The sequence below is a fragment of the Bactrocera neohumeralis genome, chromosome 4 (genome assembly GCF_024586455.1).
Source record: "Bactrocera neohumeralis isolate Rockhampton chromosome 4, APGP_CSIRO_Bneo_wtdbg2-racon-allhic-juicebox.fasta_v2, whole genome shotgun sequence".
In the NCBI taxonomy this organism is placed as follows: domain Eukaryota; kingdom Metazoa; phylum Arthropoda; class Insecta; order Diptera; family Tephritidae; genus Bactrocera; species Bactrocera neohumeralis.
Window position 1 is genome coordinate 72,278,226 of NC_065921.1, and position 23,984 is coordinate 72,302,209.

The 23,984-nt window shown below is 32.2% G+C and overlaps 1 protein-coding gene across 2 annotated transcripts in view; it reads left to right on the forward strand.

Annotated features, from left to right (window-relative positions):
* The window catches only part of LOC126756342 (uncharacterized), a 315,110-nt gene that overhangs the window by 289,253 nt on the left and 1,873 nt on the right, over positions 1–23,984 (forward strand). For both annotated transcript variants that reach the window (XM_050469324.1, XM_050469325.1), the window contains 3 exons: positions 19,324–21,469; positions 21,550–21,795; positions 21,943–22,053. In XM_050469324.1, the coding sequence (XP_050325281.1) occupies positions 19,324–21,469; positions 21,550–21,795; positions 21,943–22,053 (2,503 nt within the window). The remainder of the gene's footprint in view (positions 1–19,323; positions 21,470–21,549; positions 21,796–21,942; positions 22,054–23,984) is intronic.

The following is a 23,984-nucleotide window of genomic DNA, read 5'->3' on the forward strand; positions in this document are numbered from 1 at the left end:
AAATCTTTTTAAAGGCAATAAATACATATATATATGTATATACAGTACATCTGTCCCAGAGTTGTGTAATTCACTTTTCTCTTGATTTTTATTGCTACTTCGTGGAATTGCTTTGTTGCTGCTGTTACATTCAATTTGCCTTTTGACATTTATTGCAAATCAAATTATGCCTGTTGCGCCCAACCATTGATTGCTGGTTCGTAATGTGATTAATCATACGCACTGGCATCCCAAAGCATACCAAAGTGGTAGTAAGGTATCCTTTTTTATTGTTAATTTTTAGCTTAATTGCAGTGTGCAGTAAAATTTTACTTTATATCATTCAATAAATTATTTGCATTAATTTGATGTAAATTAAATTTTTTGAAATGCCGTTAAAATCTATATGTTTGGGGTTGACTAACTAAGGTTTGACTCATATAACAAAATTAAAAGTCCTTTTAATATTTAAAAGTTTCCTGTATTTTTACAAAAAAATCACAAAAAAAAGAAATATTTTTTACTTATTATTAATTATTATAGGTAAAAAATTGGATATCAATAAAAATGTAAAAAATATATAACAAAAACAATCCTTGTTCTAATATTTCAGAATATTAGTTTAATCTACGATAAAAAAAATTAAATAAAAATTAAAAATATCGATAAATATAACAAAACTAAAGTTTAGTCTAGTATTTAAAAGGTTATTATACGTTATTTTTCGTAACAAAAAAATTTCAAGTTTATAAAATATCGATAAATAATTTTATATCGATAAAAATATCGAAATTATATAAGAAAACTAAAAGATTTTCAGTTATTATTTTTCGAGAAAAAAACAGAGAAAATTTCTAAAATATCGATAAATGATTAGATATCGATAAAAATATCAAAAAAATAAGAGGTAGTTGAGAGTTTTTTCATCTTGTTTTGACATCAATAAAAACTCTATTAATTAAATAATAATATCGATCTAAATTTGTATCGATTTTTTTTGACATCAATAATGATACATTTTAATACACTTTCTGAACTCGAATAATAATTTTTATTAAATTTTTTTAAGCGTTATTCCCGAATTTGTTCGCTTTTTTTACTTCACATTTTAATCAAACATCATTTTTTTAATCGAGAAAAAAAATATAGGTAAATATCGGTTAAAATTTATCAAATAATAAGTTTAGTAGAATTTTTTTTTGTAGCCTGTAGTAATCTTATATTTTTACCTTAAATCCCAGATCGACTATTATTTTTAATCGAAAAAATAATTATCGAAAAATATCGATTCAAATTTATGAAATAATAAGTTTTTTTTTTGAATTCTTTTAACGCCTTTGCTGCAATTGTTTTCATATTTTTCTGCGATAAATGTTATCGCAAGTCTTTTAATACTAGTTTTGAAGGAAAAAATCATCACTGTACGCTGACATGGTTAGTTAAGACGGACTACAGAACATAAGCAAACTTATAAAGTGACGAATAATCATATTTTTTTTACCTTAAATACCAGTTTGACAAGTATTTTTTTATCGAAAAAACAATAATCGAAAATTATCGATTATTATCGAAAAAATAATAATCGAAAAATATCGATCAAATATATTCAAACAAAGAAGTAAAGTAATGTTAATTATTTTTTCAAAACATGAAACAAAATAATTTATATTTAATAGAAATATTGAGATCGCCCTAATAATGATAGAATATAATAAACAAAAATATATAATTTTTTCATGCTCTCTGCATAAATTATTCTTTATGACTCATTTTACGACGCCTAACAACATAAACATACATATTTACTTTTTTTTAAAAAGAAATATTTCTTGCTCAAATATTTTTAACATTTATTAGCTAGTTGTACCGCTGTTTTTTATATATAAATAAACGCCCACGCAACCAAATTGTCTGGTGTTAAAATAAATGAAATTATTTGAAATATTAAAAAGTGGCATTTCGCTAAAATTTGACAACAAAGCTAGGGGAAGTATAGAATTGTGTTCGTAAATAAAATAAATATTGACTATATAAATGTATAGTAAAAAATAGTGCATTGCAATGATATTAACATTCAAATTAAATTTTGTTTTACGAAAAGTAAAGTATATTTAATCAAAAACTTCTTAACATAAACAAGTACTTCATTTAGTAATCTCTTGTGGCTTTATGAGATACAAAGTAATAAAATTTATGTGAACATTATTTGAGCTTAGAGGTAAAGTGATGATTGAAGTTCAATAACTAATAACTTTCGGGACCGCCTTTAGCTTTTATGACTGCTTTAATACGGTCAGGTATAGAGTTAATTAGATTATCTAAAATTTCCGGAGAAAAGCTGTTCCAAACTCGTTCAATTTGAGTCCAGAGTTCATCTATGGTTTTTGGTGTTTTTCTTTGAATAATTAACTGTTTTTTAACAATCGCCAATAAATTTTCAATAGGATTCATATCGGGTGACTGAGGTGGCCACTTCACCACCCGAATTCCGTTATTTTTCAATAAAGATTTTCTAATACAGGCGGTATGTTTAGGGTCATTATTTTGCATGTGTATCAAATCACCGGGTTCACATCCAAAAATTTCAAAGCTAGGGATAAGTGAAACCTCTAGAATGCTAATATAGTCCGTAGCCCCCCATATTTCGTTAATTCGACGCAGTTTTCCTACCTTTCCGCCACAGAAAAAACCCCACAATATAAGTGAACCACCTCCGAATTTAAGTGTGCGCAGCATATTCTTATCCGTGGGACCGCAGCGCATGTCCAGATGCGTCTATCTGTTTTAATACGATTAATTTTCGTTTCGTTAGACCAAATTACTAGTTTGAACTGTTCGTTTGTCCAGTTTTTCTGTTATTTCGCAAATTTTATTCTAGCCGCTTTGTTCTTCGCTGACATGTACGGTTTTTAATCATTGGTCTTGCACGCATATTAAAACTTTTAAACGAATTTCGATAGGTATTGTTGCATACTCTAGTGCCTAAAGACGACAATAACACTTTCTTAGCCTCCACTGTGTTTTTAGCTGCATCAGTCATGATAAAACGCCGTAAAATCCTTTCTGTTTCAAGAGTGGCTTTTTAGGCCGGTTTAAATTTTTTGGTGGTGTGTTAATACTGTCTTGTTTTTTTTATTTTGCTGATGACACCAATTGAAATTTTATGTTTTTGAGCGATTTCTCTAACTGAAGCTCCCTCCTGCAAGTCCGAACATACAGCTGTTTGCGAAATAAGGTTCAGTTTTTTAGTCCTGTCTGAAAATTTGCCAGGTTTGATAAATTACCAATTTTTCGACCTTTAATTTTTGTTACAGACCTAAGTAAATGTGAAATACTTCGCACAATAAAATTATTAAAAAATGCTAACAACTATTTTGTAACAACTGAATTAGTTACATACTGCGTCACATCAGCTCAGAAAGTGTTCACGTGCGCTTACGTGTTTGAACTGTATTTATTCAAATTTAAATAAACATGGAAATCTACCGAAGTGGGCTTTGAAAACTAAAAGGTCAATGCCATATAACAGCGAAAAATGTTTCTTGAAGTATTGTCATATTTGGATGAAATTGAATGAGAAAAGTAAAATTTGCATTACGTGAACACTTTTTGAACTATGTATATTTATGACGGTAGGTCAAAAAAACATACTTTTTTTCACTTTACACTCTAAAATATTGTTTAGTAAAGACTTTAAATAAATTCTCTCTAGGTATAAGGTCTTAATATTACTTTAATTTTTTTTTTTTGGTTAAATGAAGCTTAAAATCTCACCTTTCCATGGTATGTGGTATGACACAATGTGATATATGACTGCAACGAGATCTATTGTCAAAATACGAAACGACTTTTTTGACTACCCATTATTAATAGGAGGGTCCTCTGCTTTATTCCTTCCTACTTTTGCCTTATCATTAGAAAGAAAACGTCATATAACAGTAACTCTTATTTGAAGAAACCATCCCGTTTTTTTTATTTGTAGGAAATTGAATTCTATTCAAAAATGGTCCTAACAATTTTTTTTCGTAAAGCTCATGGTTCCACAGTTATTAACAATTTTCTTCTTTGCATAAGTATATTAGAGTACTCTAATAGACTGAGATAAAATATTTGGGACAATATTCCGTTTTGAAATATTTTATAATATTTTCAATTTTTATATTTCTATATTAATCGTTCTATTTTTCTATGCCTTTTATTTCTTTATTTTTTTTTTTAATTAATTATTTCTATTTTATATAATTTTTTTCTTTCATATACATACATATATATTTTTTATATTCTCTCAATTTTTTCATTTTAAATATTTTTTTATTTTTTTTATATATTATAGCAATAATTTTTTTTTTTTTTTGATTTTTGAAATTATTAATTGTTTATATTTTATATAAGTTTATATATTTTTTTAAATCTCTCAATTTTTTTTATTTTATATGTTTATTTTTACATTTTCCTAATAAAATTTTTTTCCTTAATTTTTGAATATTTTTCTGTTTATTCTGTGTATATTTTCCAATTCTGCCAGACAAACTTTTTAGTTTAATCTTCAATGATTATAGCGCGTGCCTGCAAGTAGCTTGTTCACGCTCTCGTAAATTCTTCATAAATTGATATTTAAATGTATACACATACATAAACATACATACATACATATGTATTAATAAGTTTTCATTTTATAAACGAATTTCACGACAACTTAATTATGAAAAATTGATGTCAAGGTGATTAGTAAAATCGGCTATACATAAATATTCGCACAACTCTTCTATACAAACACACATATACGCGAGCCAAGTGGTGCACACACACACACATACCTACTTGCCTCCAGTGTGTGCACTCGCGCTTTCATTATTAGATATTTATAAATTCTCGCATGCAATTATCAAAAATGAAAAAAAGAAAACAAAGACAAGACGAACTAATTGTGTTCTATAAAATATGGCTCATCCTCACTGGCCGTGGCGCGCCGCTTACTGCTTTCTCGCACGGACTAGTTTATCTTGGCTCGAGCATTTCAGCTTGTTATTGTTTGTTTTCGGCGCCAAAGCGCATTATTGACCGCATTCATGCGAAAATTGACGGAGCTATAGTTGAATTGAGCCGCCACTGACTGACACGAAGACACATGGCGCTACGCAACGGCCGTTTGGAGCGTGCAGTGCTAATTTTTTGTTTTGAAATTTGCATATTCGCACATTTTTTATTTTGATGTGCTGCATTGTTGCAAGACAGAAATCTTTGCTTTAGCGCTATAAAGCTGTTTAATCTCATAATCCATATTTTTTACTTTGACTACAGCCAAAAAGCTATAAAAATGTAGAATTTTGTTATGTAGCAAATTTTGTCTATATAGCTCGTACAACACCTTTAACATCCAATAAATCTCTCTAAGCTACACATAAATTAAATATATCACGCTAAAAATGACATGCGATTTTTTTTTTTTGAGTATTTGCTCTTGGAATCTCAGCCACTTGCCTACATTGACGAGCTTTGTAAATTATAATTGTTTATTAGTGCTGAAATATAAACAAAATATATCATAGTTGTTTGAAAAGTTAATTTATATTAAATATTTAGACAAAATTGCAGCAGTAATGCAATAAAAGTTGCCATAACAACTATTATTAAGTTGCCTTAGTAAACTTGTTATATGGTAAACTATTTTATTTGACAATATATCTTCACGAAATTTGGCGTAGACTATACCTCAAGACAGATCTACAGACTCCGAGCAAATTGTTCAGATCGGACCACTATAGCATATAGCTGGCATACAAACTAAGCGCTTAAAATCAAGTTCTTGTATGAAAAACTTTTTTATTTAAAAAGCTAGCTATAGGAAATTTGACACAGATTATTACCCAAGGCAACGCTAAATCTCCGAAGATATTGTTCAGATTGGACCACTGTAACTTATAGCTGCCATACAAACTGAGCGTTCAAAATCAAGTTCTTGTATGAAAAACTTTTTTATTTAACAAGATATCTACACGAAATTTAGTAAAGATTATTGTCTAAGGCTACACTACAATCTTCATAGAAATTGTTCAGATCGAAACACTATAACATATAGCTGCCATATAAACTGACCGCACCAATTAAAGTTCTTGTATGGCAAACCTTTTCATTTGACAAGATATCCTCATGAAATTTGGCATAGCTTGTTTTCGAAGACGTCGCTACAATCTCGTGAGAAATTGTTCAGATCGAATCACTATAGCTTATAGCTGCCGTACCAATTAACCGATCAAACTCAAGATAAGCACATTTTTCCTTACTTAGTAAAGTCTTAGTTCGACTTGATGGCTGACATTTCATCGTCACACCCTTCAATATACACATTTTCTTCCGGTCCATTGACCTCCAATACCTGGCGTCGAGAAATACAATTTTCGTGCTTTTTTTTTGTTTACTTTGGTGTGCCTCCGCTGTCATTTTTAATACTTTCAAATTTTATCACTTAAAGCAGACAAACATAATTTTCACAAAACCAAGTGAAAGCTAACTAAATAAATGAGTAAATAATACATGAGTACCTCAAACGCAAACATATGTTTATTTATGTTGTGTAGAGAGTGCTGTCGTCTGTTACTTGAAGGCCAGTCCGTCAAATTTGGGCGCGTTCAAAATCAAAAGGAAAGCACTTAATATTCTAAGTTTAAGCAAAAAATTACTTAGAATGCGAAAAATGCGCAAAAATAATTATAACAAAAGCGATAAAGTGAATGTGACATATTTGTGCCGTTATTTGAGGAAAAAAAAAACTAAAAATGCCTAAATTCCAGAAAAATACAAAACAAAAAATTATATGTATGAGTTTTTATATGTTAATATTTGTCTGACCGCCGAATTTGTTGGCAAAATAACAACAACAAATAATGGCGTACATATTTACATATAATACTCATACATTACATGACATTTCCTTGCTTAAGAATTCACTCACGCGTATGCAAATAAAAAAATCCCCTAAAATGTATATACATGTGTTCTTGTATATGTATGTGTGCGTTTGCCATACTTATGTATTCGATATGTTCTGAAATACTTAATATTTAATTCTTATACTTATAACTAGATATACTCAAGCCCACAAAAATTTCACGAAAATTACTCATACGCCATGTACACCCCACATACTCATAATCAGTTGATTGTTTCTCGTGCCGGCAAACTGCATATTACGCTTTGAACGTGTTCAGGGTCCAATTAGCGGAAGTCTCTAACATTTTCTACACTATATAGTATATAAGTATATATACATATATAAACACATATGTGTACATATATATTTATACTCAAGTGCTTTATTTATATTTTCTTTGGCATAACTAATTGTTATTTGAAAAATATTTAAAAGAAATTTATTTTATGAGCTGGCAAGCAGCTACCCTGCATGCTTTCAGTGTTAGTTTATTGCTTTGTATGCGTGTGTGTGTGCATGACTAAGGCGTTGACGTGACAGCCATGACGGCATTTTCATAATTTGTGAATACCGAGACGGCCATGTGGCCGTTCACATTCTGCCTGCAAACTGGCGTGACACACACAACCACAAATTGTTTTGTGTGTGTTCGCTTAGTAATTATTGATATATGTTCGTTTTTAATTTGACGAAACATTTTGCTATTAATTAATATAATTTATTTGGGGCATTATTTCAATTGCGCAGAGGAATAAAATACATTTTTTATTTGCTTTCCAAACTCTGTTTTATGTTGGAGATGACTACGCTTCAGTTTTTATTAGAAAAAAAAATAAAATAAATAAATATATGTATTAACAAAAAATAATATAATAAAAAATAATAATATAAAGAAAATATTATAAATAAATGAAATAATACAAAATAAAATAATAATAATAAAAAATAATAAAAAATATATAATTTAAAAATATGTAAATATATTTTGTTAAATATTTGAAAAAAGTTATTTTTATTGCCTTTGAACTTATTTTTTAAGTTTGTATACTTATCGTTTTTCTTTTCTATAAAAGATATAAAAACCATAAAAATAAAAGAATTAAAAAAAATAATAAAATATTAAAAAAAATAAATAAAATATTAAAAAAAATAAAATAAAATATTAAAAAAAAATAAATAAAATATTAAAAAAATAAATAAAATATTAAAAAAAAATAAATAAAATATAAATTTCAGAAATACATTTATTTATATACAAAATTGTAATATTTTTTTGTAAAATATTTTAGACAAAATTTTTTTTTTTTTAAATTTATTGTGGTTGGTTATATATTTATTTCTGTTTTTCTTTCCAAAAAAAAAATATAATTTATAGTAAAATATTTGAGAAAAAGCAGTTTTAATAAAAAATAAAAAATGTAATATAAAAATAAATTAAAAAAAATAATTTATATAAAAAGAATTAATACTTTTAATAAAATATTTCATAAAAAACATTTCGATCGCTAATAAATACTTTTTTTTTAAGTTGTTACACTTTTTCTTTCAAATGAAATATACTTAAAAATATAAAATAAATGTAAATATAACATAAAATATAAAGTATAGATTAAAAAAAAACAAAAATTTGTGTTAAAGAGTTAGTATTTTTAATAAAATATTTAAAACAAAAACATTTGACAAAAAAATTAAAAAAAAAAGATTTCATAAAAAAAATTAAAAAAAGAATTCATTCAAAAAAATTATAAAAACATATTTTCATTGCAAAAGAATTATTTTATAGAAAAAAATATTTTGATTGCAAATAAATATATATTTTTTTATATGTGAATACTTTTTACTTTGCGTTTTTGAAGACATCTTATAGTTAATTTTCGTAGGCAAAAAGTCATGTTCATTACTTCGAATCGATCATCTGACCCAGACAACTTATTCATGATTCACTAGTTGAATTGAAAGCTAAAAAATGCAAAAAATAAATAAATATTTCTCCAAAACTAATTTATAGCTCACTTTAAGTATTTTAAATGGCTTTCCAGTTTTTACTGTCCACTTTTGAAGGAAAAAAAATTAAGGTGAAAATATTTTAATAATATTCTATAAGAAAATTCAAGCAACAGAAAGAAATGTATATTAAATTTTTTATGAAATCTTTCTTTTCTTCAATTTTAAATATTAAATTCGAAAATTGCTTACTTATCGTAATACCATGTTGGGTGTGCGTCTTAGATATAAAATTAAGTACTCATCCTAAATGTAGGCAACATTTTTCTATTATGTGAGAGGAATCATAGCTTCAAAAGCCATAAACCATAGTATTCCCGGTCAATGAGCAATAACTTTTTAGCATGGAAAATTTAAATTGCATGAAAAATTTGTATTTAAAGAAATTCAATTAACAATTTTTTTTATTAAACTGCTGCTGTAACAGCGCCTGTCTGCTATGATTCAGGAGCTGTTACAGCAGCAGTTTAATAAAAAAATTGTTAACTGAATTTCTTTAAATACGGTTCATGCAGTTTAAATTATTTAATTCGAAAAATACTTACTTATTCTACTACCACTAGTACCTTATTGGGTGTGCGTCTTCGATATGATAATTGAATGTTCATCCTAAAGGTAGGCAACATTTTTTATTGAGTCGGAAAACACCTACGATATCAAAAGGTCAAAACCATAGCATACTTGGTCATTGAAGAACAAGATTTTTACTGTAAAAATTCCAACTTCGTCTGAGATGTGCTTTTCTGTGATAAAAGTTAGTTGTCAGTTCCCCTTAAATGTATGTATGTATGTATGTATGTGGATCAGAACGTTCTGCTGTCAAGCTGTGAAAGTAAAGAAAATAATTTTGGTTATATTTTGTAAATATAAATTTTATACGGTTTGAAATGGTTTTTATCATTTTTCTTTTTCGTAAAAAATTGTATGCTTCTCAACGGCGAAAAGTTGCTTAGCAAAGCTCTGAGGAGAAAAAGAGAAATAGTGTATTTTAAGCAAGGAGTTTTGGTTGAAAATGCAAACTATTCGAAACACTTCAAGGCACATTAGCGGCATTTGACTTGCGCGATAGTAAATAGATGATAGTACGTGACCGTACACTATTGGCCGAGTGTCAAGAATTTACGTTTGCCGAAAAGAAGATGCGTATGCATTTTCAATTGTTTATCATTCAGCCATTCACACATTATAGCAGATAGAACTAAATATTTTTAAACAAATTCGCATATTTATTTATCTTTTAACTTAATTTAGACTTTTTAGAATTCCATCAGCGTCATCTAATTTCGCTCCAGCGTATCAACGCTGCTATACCTAACCTCAATGACGCATTTCCACTTTGGCGAACGTCGCGCGTAGTCAACACTTTGCCAAAACAAAAATTTATATATACATATATGGATCTTGTATGGATATTAAGATGATTCTTAAATTTTGGAAATATTTTTTTTTTATATTATTTGAAAATATATCGTAAATATGTTGATTCCAAGTTTAGTTTGAGATTCAGTTAGGTACTAATTTTTTCAATTTTTTGATACCTTCGAGTAGTTGATAATGCATGCTTCTCTAAACAGAGGCGCCAAAGAAGACTTTAACTAGAGTTAGGTTATGTTATGTTAGGTGAATCTGGTAAGCCAATAAGCCACGCATAGCCCAGTTTCGTCCTTTGCGTACATCCAGTAGGTTATGTTAAGTCGTATGCAAAAAAAAAACTTTAACTAAAGCTAGGTTAGGTTAAGTCGTGTGCCAAAACAAACTCAACTAGAGCTAGTTTAGTTTAGGTATTAATACTAGAGCCAAAAAATTGGTATTTCCTTTACATGACATCGTCGCCACTCGATTGTAGTGCATATGCAATATTTTTAACGGTTTATTACCGTCTGAGCAACAAAATTTGTATCAAAAGTACATTCTATTTTTTAAGTGCCACCCTAATATTTTTTTTCATCTTAAAATTTCCGCTAATTTTCACAGTATCGTATTATTATTTTGCTTTATGATATTATTTCTGTAACCGGCGCGCTCTCCAGCCACAATTCGCCAAAACAATATTGACGCGCACATAACAGTATTCAAGCACAGCGCACAGTTGAGGCGATCTTTCAACGCCAGCCAACCTTTAGTTTTGGCAGTTTATCGCCCGTTCTTGTCGCTGGTGTTGCTGATTTTGCCGCCACTTGAACTTCAAAATATTAAGAAATTATTATTTTTTGTTGTTTTTGCTACGTCTTTGCTGTATTTAAAATTAAAAATATTCATAATCTATTTTTTTTTTTCCATTTTATCGCACAATTCTGATTGGCTAAGCACGCTGTTCTGCTGCTCTGTGCAATTGTAGCATGTGGTGCGAGCATTTTTTAAGCAAATAATTTCGAAATTCCACTTTTGTAGACCCAAATTATAAATATTTTCATAAATTCGTTGTTTTTTGAGAATTCAATTGAAATGTTGAAACAGCAGTGCAAATTATTTGACCTGCTTTGCGCACCATTAACTAGATCAGCTCATACAAATAAATACTAATGCAAAGTAAAGTGCGAATAACTTTGAGAAATAAAGCATGTGATTCGGATTTTTGATTTCCTCGCCGATTTGCTGAATTGTATGAAATTCGCCACACTAAAACTGCTACATTGGAACTGTGTCTTTTGTTTAATTTCATTAAAATTTTACGTCAAAGTAGGTGTACGTAGGTTTTCAATTAGGCGACTTATCAATAATCTGCAGAGACCTTCGCAACTCACTCAATTTGACAGTTACTTGTCGAACAATGCTACATAATTTATTAGTTAAAGCAATCAAATGCCATTGGCCTTGATCTGGTCCTTGCTGCTTCGACCGCAACCTTCACTTCGCGCTTAACTGTTAACGCACATGTAAACTTTAATAATTAAAAAGCGCAGTTACTTTCTTCTCACTTTAAAATTTGCTTCCGAGTTCAAGAAAGGAATGTGCTGATTTTCGTATTTTGTTTTTTAATGGATACAGCGAGTTTCAAGTTTCAAGTGCATTTCTAAAGCTTGCGAAAGTTTTAAGAAAGTTGAGTATGAGTAAGAGTACTGGCAATGCCTGCCGAAATATTTATTCAACACTCACTTAAATTCTGCAAGCAAATGTCAACAATTAATTATAAAAAGCTGAAATGTGCCGGAAGTTATAATATTTGTTAACATTGCCGGGATATGCTTAAAATAGTATAGTATATACATAATTGGAAATTTCCTCACACAATTTAGTAATAGTCTAATTATATAGTCTTTTATAGCTTTTTTACACAGCCAAATTAATTTAGTACATTAAGTTTATAATTGAGCAACCAGTTTTTCCCTTCGCACAGCCAGCTACTCGATCAACGATAGGCGCGATTAAAGATCAGCTGTTACACTTGCTTGTGTTCTTCATTTTCTATTTTTTTCTGTTAATTAAAATTCATCAACTGATTGCTACTTTATCAAGGCCCACAACCAAATTTATAGCCTGGAATAGCACCGATTTGGCTGCGTTTAAACCAAATTTAAAGTGTGGACAACAACCCGCAGAGTTGCAGTTTTTTACACTATTTTTTACAATATTTTTTACACTATTTTTTATACTCATTTTTTAAATATTTGTTTAAATATTTTTTTTTTTAATGTTTTCAACTCGATTTCAATGCGATTAAGTAAATGTAGTAAAATAAGATTTTTATTTTGTATGGTAAATTAATCTAAATTAGCGCTTTAATCGAGCAAAGATGGCTTAATTGTTCAATGAACTCTCTTGGGAAAAGGCTTTTAGGTAGTCGGTTAATTTATGCGATTTGACAGGCTCTTAATTCGACTCAATTAACAATTTTCTTACACAATTTAGTAATTGACTTAATATATCACTCAATTCGCTATCTTATAAGCATTTCAGATAAGCTTTTAATTTAGTCAATTAGCAATTTACGTACACAGTTCACTAATCGACAAAATTAGTGACTCGACAAGCATTTAAGGCAGGCTCTTAATTGACTCAATTAACAATTTTCTTACACAATTTAGTAATTGACTTAATATGTCTCTCAATTCGCTATCTTATAAGCATTTCAGATAGGCTTTTAATTTAGTCAATTAGCAATTTACGTACACACTTCACTAATCGACTAAATTAATGACTCGACAAGCATTTAAGGCCGGCTCTTAATTGACTCAATTAGCAGTGTATGTACCACCATTTACTAATTGACTAAATTAGTGTATCGACTTCTTATAAACGTGTCAGACAGGCTTTTAATTGACTTAATTTGAAATTTCCCTACACAATTTACTAATTGGTTAAATTAGTATCTTGGCTTCATAGAAGCCTTTGAGAAAGGTTCCTAACTGACTCAATTTACTAATTGACTAAATTAATGACTTAACTGCTTAAAAACCTTTGAGACAGACTTTTAATTAGCAATTTACGTACACAATTTTCTATTTATAATTGACTAAATTAGGAATTCGACTCCTTATAAGCGTTTTAGACAGGCTCTCATTTCATTCTATTCATTAACTGACCAAATTACTTACTCGGCTTCTTAGAACCCTTTCAGACACGCTCTTAATTGACTTAATTATCAATTTAAGTAAACAATTTACTAATTGACTAAATTAGTGGTATATCAGAAAAGCATATACTCGTAGAAGAACTGATGTGTACCACTGATATGACGATTCAGAAAGTTTTTTAACTTCTCCGATACACCGATAAACTATTGCTATAGAGAAAAAAATGTTTTTATAATTAATTTTTTATGAAAAAATGGAAAAAGAGATTTACTACTAATAACTTGTACTGCGTTATTGCTATTCGTGGGCTATCAATCGCCATTCGAACATTCGACTGTTAAAAACTAGCTACAGCTCACGCTTCACTGTCTCTCTCTCTCTCTTTATTCTACATATTTCGCTGTCTCTTTCTGACGGCATATACATATATAGATAGATATAAAATAGCTCTCACACACTTCCATGCGCCACAACTATTCAGTGTTGCCGTATTGATTCATTGCTGGAGCTCTGGATATTATCATTGCACGTTGTCCTTTTCATGTTTAATTAAAGCAGCGTACGCTAAAATATTTACAAACCGCTTTCACTTCACATGAATGTGAACTCAGGCGTACATATGTATACTCTTACATATAATACGTATGTATGTATGCATATACAAATATTGGTAACTCAAGCATATTCCTGCCTGCTAAGAGCATGCTTGTGCACTTACTCTCATTAAATTACAGTTAATTGTTTTTTGTTGTTGCATTTACTCGCTTTATTTATGTCAAATTATAATGTTTGCACTTACTTAATGTAATTACAGGAAAACAATTCAATTAGTTTCCACAGAAACTGCCTCAAATTAAAAAAATAATAATAATGTTGTATAATGCAAAGGCGGTCGGTGATTAGTTTATGGAAAAAAATTGAAGGGATTTTCTAGTCTAGCGATTTTTTCTCTACTCAAAAATAAGAACTACTCGAACTTTTAAAAAATATTACAAATCAGAATTTTTTATTTTATTTGTTCATTTTAAATTTTTTTATATTTTATTATTTTATTGCTTCATTTTAATTTTTTTTATATTTTGTTTTTTTTTTTTGACTTTATTATTATTATTATCTTAATTTTATCATTATTATTATTATATAAAAAAGAAAATATTTTATTTTATTTTTTTTATAATTTTTTTATTATTTTTTTATTTTTTTTATTTAGTTTTTTTTGTATTATTTTATAATAATATTATTATTATATAAAAAAAGAAAATATTTTTTTTTATTTTTGTCATTTTTTTTTATTTGTTTTGAATTTTTTTTTTGTTTTTTTTTTTTTTAATTTTTCTTTTTGTTTTTTTTTTTTTTTTCTGGTGCCCTATTTTTTTTTTTTTTTATATTTTTTTTTTTTTTTTTTAATTTTATTATTATTTTATTTTATTTTATAATTATTATATTATATAAAAAAAGAAAATATTTTTTTTGTCATTTTAATATTTTTTTTTATTTGTTAAATTTTTATTTTGTTTTTTTTTTTTTTAATATTTTATTATTTTCTTTAATTATTATTTTAATTTTATCATTATTATTATTATATAAAAAATAAAATATTTTATTTTATTTGTTTATTTTATTTTAATTATTTTTTGGTATTTTATTTTGATTAATATTTTTTATTATTTTTTTTTTTTATTATTTTTTTTATATTTTATTATTTTTTTTATTTTATATTATTATTAATATATAAAAAAAAATATTATTTTTTATTTGTTAAATTTTTAATTTTTTTTAATATTTTATTATTTTCTTTAATTTGATTAATTTTTTAAATATTTTTTTATTATTATTTTAATTTTATTATTATAATTATTTTAATTTTATCATTATTATTATTATATAAAGAAGAAAATATTTTATTTTATTTGTTTATTTTATTTTTATTATCTTTTTATTTATTTTTTATCTTAGTTTTTTATTTTGTTATTTTATTAATTTATTTGTTTATTTAATTTAACTTTTTTATTTTAATTTTTTTTATTTTTATTTATTTTTTTTTTTTTTTTTATTTTTTTTTTTTTTTTTTTTTTTTTTTTTTTTTATTTTTTTTATTTTATTTATTTTGTTTTTTATTTATAATTATTTTTTGTTTTTAATTTCACATTAGCTTTGCTGCTTAGATCAAATGAACTCTTTAATCGATATTGAAAATTCTGTGAATTAAATATAAATTATTAATGCTTTAAAAAATGTTTTTATAATTGGCCTCTACAAACTAGTTAATTTTCAGTCCGAAAATATTTTTATTGTTTGTAAATTAGCAGTTTTTCTTACTTGTTTGATGCTGCACTTCAGAGTCCCGCACTCATGCCTTTAAGTGCGGATGTGTGTGCATAGTGATCGCCCCAAGTCGCAGTATTCCTTACAGAACAATACATTTATGGAAAGATAAATAAATAAATGCAGTAATTTAAGCAAGTAAACGCATTGAAAACTGCAAAATATGTAATATAAAAACAACAACAACGAAAAGAAATTTTAATTTAAGAATTAAGAAATTAAGGATTTGCAAGAAACGCAGAATATTTGGCTGCTTTGCGATTTGCACTCTCAAGAAACGAATGGAATTCACCCACACAGCAGATGGCTTTAATTATCGCACCAATATTTTATATTATTTACATATACATACATGATACATAGACATATATAGATAAATTACACATTTCTTACTTTCTCTGCTATTTGTGATAATTTGTTTGGGAATTATAAATGCATAAATTGCAATTTAATGCGCGAATTATGATGCGTTGCCATTCGCGTAATGCCTTAATTCACTTGTTCATTTAGCCATTCATTCATTCATTGACTAACGATGTCACAGTTCAACGGACGCATTCAACTACGCATTTTGCTTTGCCACTTTCCCAGGCAGCAGCGGCGTCAGCAGCGCGTAATAGCTGCAGTAACAGCTGGCAACCTTTCTCAAATTGAATTTAAATGGCTTTTGAAAGGAATATGGAATATCGGTTGGCTGATGTGTGGGGTATATGAGTGTGGTGTTTTTGTGGGTTTGCTTGCGGTGTGCTAGTGGTGTGTATAGTATTTTAATTGCAATATTACTATGGAAACTGTCAGTAAATGACACTTTTTTTGAGCGTGAATGAAGCTGCTTGCGAAACTAAACTAAAATGAATTTCAATTAATATTCTATACTGCAAGAACTGGCCTAACAGAACGATAAGTATCGGTGATTTTACGCAAAGAAACTCGCCGCTAAATTCACTTTGTTAATCTTTGTCAGAGCTAATCTTTATTCTCCTTTGTTTGATCTGGCCCTTTATAGCATCTTTAAACATTTTGTACTCGATATATTTGGTAGTACAAAGTCACAAGCCTAATGTTTGAATTTTTCACTCAATACTAAGCAATTTTAACTAGTCAATTTCCGAACACAAGCGAAAAGTTTTCATTTAAAGCTAGTTAGTTGCTAATTTTTTCCTGTAAGCATAGTAATTTATCCTTAATAGTCCCCTGTAGAGAATAATTCGTATATTTTACATATGCGCCGAAATGTAGGCAATACTTTTCACATATTCTTATTGTCTTTGCTTTATGCTTAATCATGCTTTATAGGCACAAGCTATAATGGTAATAGCACCTTTAAATCAAATCTAAGTATTTTTTAAATTTTCAAATTGCGCCGAAATGTAGGCAATATTTTTCACATATTTTTATTAATGTCCTTAGTCCTTACTTTATGCTTAACCATACTTTATAAACATTTTTTAAATAATCGATTTTTGATAGGACTCCAACATCATTGGTTGAGGGTTAGGCTTGGTTAGGTTTGATGGCTGTTTCAGAAGATACACTTGGACTATATGCAGTGCTTTGTGAAGCCATACAAATAGTACTCCGTGATCTTATAACTCAGCAAGGCGCCTTGTGGTCCATACAAATTTGCTCATTTAATTTCTATCCCCACCAGTTCGATGTTATATCTCAAAGTGTGAGCTTCCAAGTGTTTAAACCTTGATCTTGCAAACGCGAAACAAACAAAAATTAAGTGTTGAGATGTTTTCACCTCGTCTTTTTCCAAATAACTTCTGCAACTTTACAGTATGAACCCACACAACTAGGTAGAGGCTAAACTTGCTTGGCACAAAGCGCTCACTGGACCCATTACGATCTATCTTGCGCTAAAAGTATTGACGTAAGATCAGCGTACGAATCCACGGTTAGCCAGCGTTGGCCAAGTTTCCGCGAATCATAGCTATCCGGAAGAAAAACAGACAGTCGTCTTATCACAAAGTGACTCAATGCCATATAAAACGAAGTTGGAAATACCTTAACCAGTCTTGCACGCACGATTAGCGAATCTGCTATCACAGTGTATAGGCACTTCTCTGAAGAAGGCTGCACTCCGAAGAAGTAAATCTACCGCTACCTTAATGGCAGCAAACTCGGCTTGAAAAATACTGCAATAGTCAGGTAGATTGAAACTAAAGTTGATAGAGAGAGGTTTAGGGTTAGTTAGTACCTAATTTCATGCGTAAGAAATTAATTGGATTTCCTCGCATAAAAAATAGCTTTTTTCAATAAATTTTTTCTCATATAAAAAATTAAATATTTCGTTTGGAAATTGTATCTCAAAGACCTTTGTAAAATTTCATGAAGATCGGTTGAGTAATTCTCGATAAATCTTGCCAACCGGCTTCAAAACACAATTTTGAGAAAAACGCGTTTCAAGAAGGCGCACTTAGTCTAGCTAGCCTAAAGCGCACAAGTTCTCAATATTTATCTCCGAAACATTTACCTAAAAACATTTAGGACAATATTCTGAGGTTAGGAGGTTTAAATAGAATTCGATTTTTGAAACTCAGTTGAACTCCTGGTATACTAGTAATCAAAAATATATGAAACCACCTAAATGTAGGCAAAGATTTTCATATTTTTGACTTTTTCCGTGTGATCTCAAAAAAATTTTTAAATAATATAAATAAACCAAAAATAAAATTATTATGAAAAATAAAAAAAATAGTAAAATAAAAAATTAGAAATGAAAAATATTAATAAAAATAAAAACTATTTGCAAAAAAAATATCAGCGTAAATTTCTTGGCCAAGTGGCGCGGTGTTATAATAATAAATCTAACTTTTTGAAACTTCTTAATTACAACAGATTTTCAAGAATTTTAAGAACAAGAAAAGTTATATATCAAACCAAAAATAAATAATTAATAAGACAAATTAAAAACGCTGTTAAATAGTATGTGCGCTAAAAGTGTTTAAAGTGAATGAAACAGCAGTCGCTGTGAAATCTACAGTATCAGCTTTGCCATCGAAAAGCAAACAACGTCCTCGGTAAACGAAGGCGCTTCACCGCTATAAAACCACACAACACGCATGAAAATGAATTTCCTCTCGCCCGAAGACATTTTCAGCGGTGTACGGCGCAAGAGCCTCTGCAACGGTTCATTGCTGCAACTAACCGGCAATAAAAATAACAGTCATCACAGCAGCGGCGATAACAACAGCCTCAATGTGACGCCGAGCAAAGGACAAAGCAAGAAGGAGCGCCGACGTGGCAGCTTCAATGAAGCCACCAACAATGGCGGCAGCAACACGAGTGGCACAGGCGGCGGACGACGTGCGTCGTTGGTGTCAAGGTAGAGCAAATGAGCGAAGAAAAGCAGAGTTTACAAATATGCATAAAATTTCAATTTTATTACATAGCATTAGATAATGTTAGGTTATGTTTTTATAAAAAAATTCGATTTTCTAAAATTGAAAATTGAATTTCGCTCCGCTACTTTTGAAGCCTTCCCCAAAGAAACTATAAACTAACATACATAATTTGCTTTGCTATTCATTAAACCAAAACTTCCATTTTTTATCTCGCCCACAGGTGGTTCAAGCATATTTCCGACGCCGCCGAACAGTACAAACCACGCTCGAAGAACGCCAACCATGAGCCAGTCGATGACCCAGCGATCGCCACCATACCGCATTCCAATACAAAGGAGTCACTTGAACTCACACCGGAGCGACCGCAGCCCGCCTCGGCTATCGCCACCGTCACGACCACACCGTTGGCGCCAATGATGCCTGTCGCTACAGCGACCTCGGTAAATGTCAACAACAATAACAATAACGACCATCACAATGTACAGTTACGCAATGGTCGTCGTGAGAGTACATCAACCGCAGGCAGCGCCGACCACAAAATGCGGCTCAGTCACAATGAGCTCTCACCTTCGATTGGCTCATCGTCAGCGGCCATATCGTCCGCCTCCACAGCATCGTTATCGTCGTCATCGGCTGCCGTTAATCGCACCATGTCGACACGCAGTTGTGGTGAGCCGAACAACAACAACGGCGGTTATGAAAACGCCAGTGTAACACTGCGTCACACACAATCGGCACGTCAGGCGAACGGTCATAATGCGGGCGCCGGCGCTGATGAGTTCGGCTCCAGCGCCAGTGGCGCTGGCATTGGCAGCGGTTCGAAACGTGACAGCGCCAGCATTGTCTACTCAAACAACTCGAACAATACGCGCACGTTGATGCAGTCGTCGCCGCCATTGGTCGAACCCACCGCCATACAGATCAGCATTAGTCCGGCGCATACCGCCGAACCGGTACTCACACCAGCCGAACGGCTGCGTCGACTGGACGTCTCCATACGCGACGGCCTGTTGGAGAAGCAGAAGATAATTTGTGATATGTTCCGGCTGCCGGTGGAGCACTTCCATGAGATCGTCGACATTGCGGCGATGCCGGAAGCGCCCAAAGACAGCGCCGATATTGCATTAGCCGCTTATGCGCAAGTGCAATCGCTAACCGAGGTACTCAACGAGTATATGCATGTGACGCCCGAACAAGAGATATCCGCTGTGTCTACAGCTGTGTGCGATCAATGTCATGAGAAGCAGCAGCATCAACACCATCATCACAGCCAACGGCCGCTGACGCCGTTGACGGCCGCCTCGTCGAATTCGTCTTCAACATCAACCATGAATTCGACTGGCTCGTCGACAACCACACAAATAGCGGCGAACGGTAGTGTGTCAGCTGCAGATGTACCACCACCGCTACCGCCGCCTAATAAGCAGATTGCACAACAGCAGACACCCACGGCCAAAACGGCGACCAGCGTACGCACCGTGCTACAAAATGCGTTAATGGACGAGGACATACATGAAGATGACGATGGCTATTGCGAGATCGACGAACTGCGACTGCCGGCTCTACCACCGACGCTCGCAACGAAGACGTCCAAAGCTTCATCCCCACCGCCGCCTTTGCCACCACCGGCTGGCAGTTTTAAAGCACCGCCACTACCGCCACCACCGGCTGCAATTCAACAACAGCAACTGCAGCAACAACAACAGGAGGAGGAAAAGAGTGCTTCCAATGCAACGATCGTAAATACGACGCTTCCAGAGGAAACCGCCACAACGGTTGTGACCCAAACGAACATGGCCGAATTGGTGAAACGTCAGAGTACTATTAGTGCCGACAGCATTCCGGAAGAATCCGCCGATGAGGTGACCCAGGCGCTCAATGAGGGTCACGTTGCCGAGCCGGCGCCAGCCGAGCAGTTGGTTGCTAAACAGGACGACACAGAGCAACCACAAATTGGGGAGAAATTGAAGACCGAGGCGGAGCAAGACAAAGTTAAATTGGAGGTGAACGAAGAGCAGGCAAGCGAAGGTGATGAGCAGAAGACAAGTGAAAGCAAAGTAGCGGAGAATGCAACAGAAACAACAACAACAGCAGCAACAATTGGCAGCGTTTTAACAACAGATACGACTGCAGCCGGTACGGTAGGCGCTGCAGAGCCGCAAACTGAGCCTAGCGCAACGCAAAAATCGGAAGAGACAGAAGACAAAACTGCAGCACTGGAGGCAGCCACAGCGTGTGATGATAAGGAAGCAGCTACAGCAACAGTAACAACAACTGCAACTGCAACAGCCCAAACAACCAGCACTAACGATACCAACACCCACGACGACGAGCACATGGAAGTCAATGACGCTTACGAAACTCTGGTATGAATCAGCGATTTTGCTACACAAATGCAAAATGCCATTTATCAAACTTTAACACACTTGTTTTTACTTCCTTACAGTCGACACTGAGTAGCAAGCTCAACAGCGCTTTGGCCATGGTCGACCACTCCACGCAAACCACACCAATTGCATTGAGTCTAAACACCCTCGCCACAAATACCGCAAACACCAACACAAGCAGCAGTACGCCCGTACATTGTGGACCGAATCGCATACAGCACGCCAACTCGCTGGAGCCAAGCGTGCCCTGTCATGCGCTGAATGCGATTGTCAGCTCGTTGAATTCGCAAATTTCACTACTTTTGGTAAGTGTGTGTGTGTTTGACGGTGTGCTAATGAGCAGGCGCATACCGTTATGGCGGCATGTTAAACCCAAATCACCGCATTTTCTAAATGACAATTCGATTTTGTACGCAACTCATTTTCTCTCCTCTCTTCTCTTGCTCGTTTAGCCAAAGATCAATGAACGCGACATGGAACGTGAACGCCTACGCAAGGAGAATCAGCATTTGCGTGAATTATTAAATGCGATGCATGAACGTCAGCGAGTTGAAGCAAAATTGGTAATTATAATTTCATTTAATTGTTGTTGTAGTTAAGTTTTTTGTAATATTTTATTTTGTTTTTTTCGCTTAAATTTATGGATACTAGAAATATATACATACTTATATGAATTTTTGAATAGAAACGAACAACCTGAAGGACATTTTTTAGGAAATCCCATGCTCTACAAGAATCCGGAATGTAAAAATTGTAACCAAAACGTTTTGAAAACTATGGTATTTTTGAGGTCTGATGACATAGTTCATATAGATTAGACTACATATATCCTCCCAAGGTTAAATTTCAATAGTGAATTCCAGGTGAGAATACACTTTAGATGTGAATGGAGAAGAGGTTTAGTAGAGGAGAGGAATAGTATCTCAATCTAAACCGACGGTCCAAAGAAAGTAGGAAATAAGAAATAGGCGAAGTAGGGAAGGGGGTATACTACCCTTTAGACGTGAATGGAGAAGAGAAGAATACTAACTGAATGTAAACCGACGGGTCTAAAGTAGGAACTAGGAGAATAGGAAATGCGGAGTAGGGAGGGGAGTTTACTCCGAAGATCTTGATAACTCTCTCACCATCCATCTATTTAGCTAGCATCTTCTAATCAGAAATAGTAGGCATAAAGACTGCCTGTAGAGTTATGCTAAATTACTGCGGGAGGATACAGAGAGCTACCATAGTTAGCCTTATCGTCGCCAAAGATACGCTCCAGCGTGGTCAACAAATGTAGGTAGGCTTTTAGCTCACCACCACTTGACCATACTTTGGGTTCTCGGTCATAGGAACATTTCCGGCAACGAAAAAGTAAACGATGCCGTACCCTCTAAAGACGATAAAGAGGGAGCTAAATACACAAGTTAGCTAAGAACAGATGGAAATCTACAAGCAAATGCAAGATAGCAAAACAAATATGACCAAACAATGACTAGACAAGAATTAAGGACTTACTAAATAGGTCCAAGAAAAGTAAATATAGACTTGCAGTCATTATAACGGGGCTACCATTACACAGACCATTTGGTACCATTTGAAGAACACGCGTTAAAAATGGGAGTGCGCCAAAACAATATTTGTCGTCAAGTGCAAACTCGAACAGAGTAAGGACTACACTTCCTTTGCGAGTGCCCAGCTCTATCAAAATCCCGATCTAGAAGGGTTTGACTTTATGATGTACCAAACCAGAGCTTCATGGTTTGCAAACATTTGCAAAAAGCATAAGAAAGATGAGTAAGATCGGTAGGGCTGATTTATTCTTATGAGAGTGCTAGATACCACAACGGATCGTTGTTGTTGTTTTACCGGTACCTAATCCCCGTAGGATGGTAAGGATTAGATAAGTTGTAGTCGCAGTCATCCAACGGTAGACACAAGAAACGTGCTGTTTCGACGGGGTCGAACCAAAAAGAAAAGGATGTCAAATAAGCAGGATTAGCGGGGCATGCAAAGAGGTAACCAGTGTCATGCGGGGACTCATTGCACGCTGACCACAACGGACCGACGTTCTAAGCTGTGCAAGTGAGATCACCTATTTTAGTATCGACCATTTAACCTAAGCTGATATCGAGATATAGAAACATTATCAATAGTGTATTATGTTAAGACTCACAGTCTGAGCCGTAGATAGAATATAGGTTGCGAGCCCCAGGTCCATTAATTATTGGAGAAAAATCTGCAAAATATTGTTGCTGAGCAGCGGGTCGCCCTGAGAACTGCATGCTCGAGAGTAATTCTTAATCCTCCCGCTTTTAGTCAGTGTTCACAGTTAACATTCTTGTCGTATACCCCAGCCACCAGCTATCAGTCTTGTCATATAGTCTTCATGGTCTCGACTTGTCAGTCTTGTCAACCCAACTCAACAAATTTGCGCACATAGTTTTTTGTAGTTTCTCTTTTCTCTTCTTGTTTGCAATTTTAATTTATTTTATTTGTTGCACACTATTTA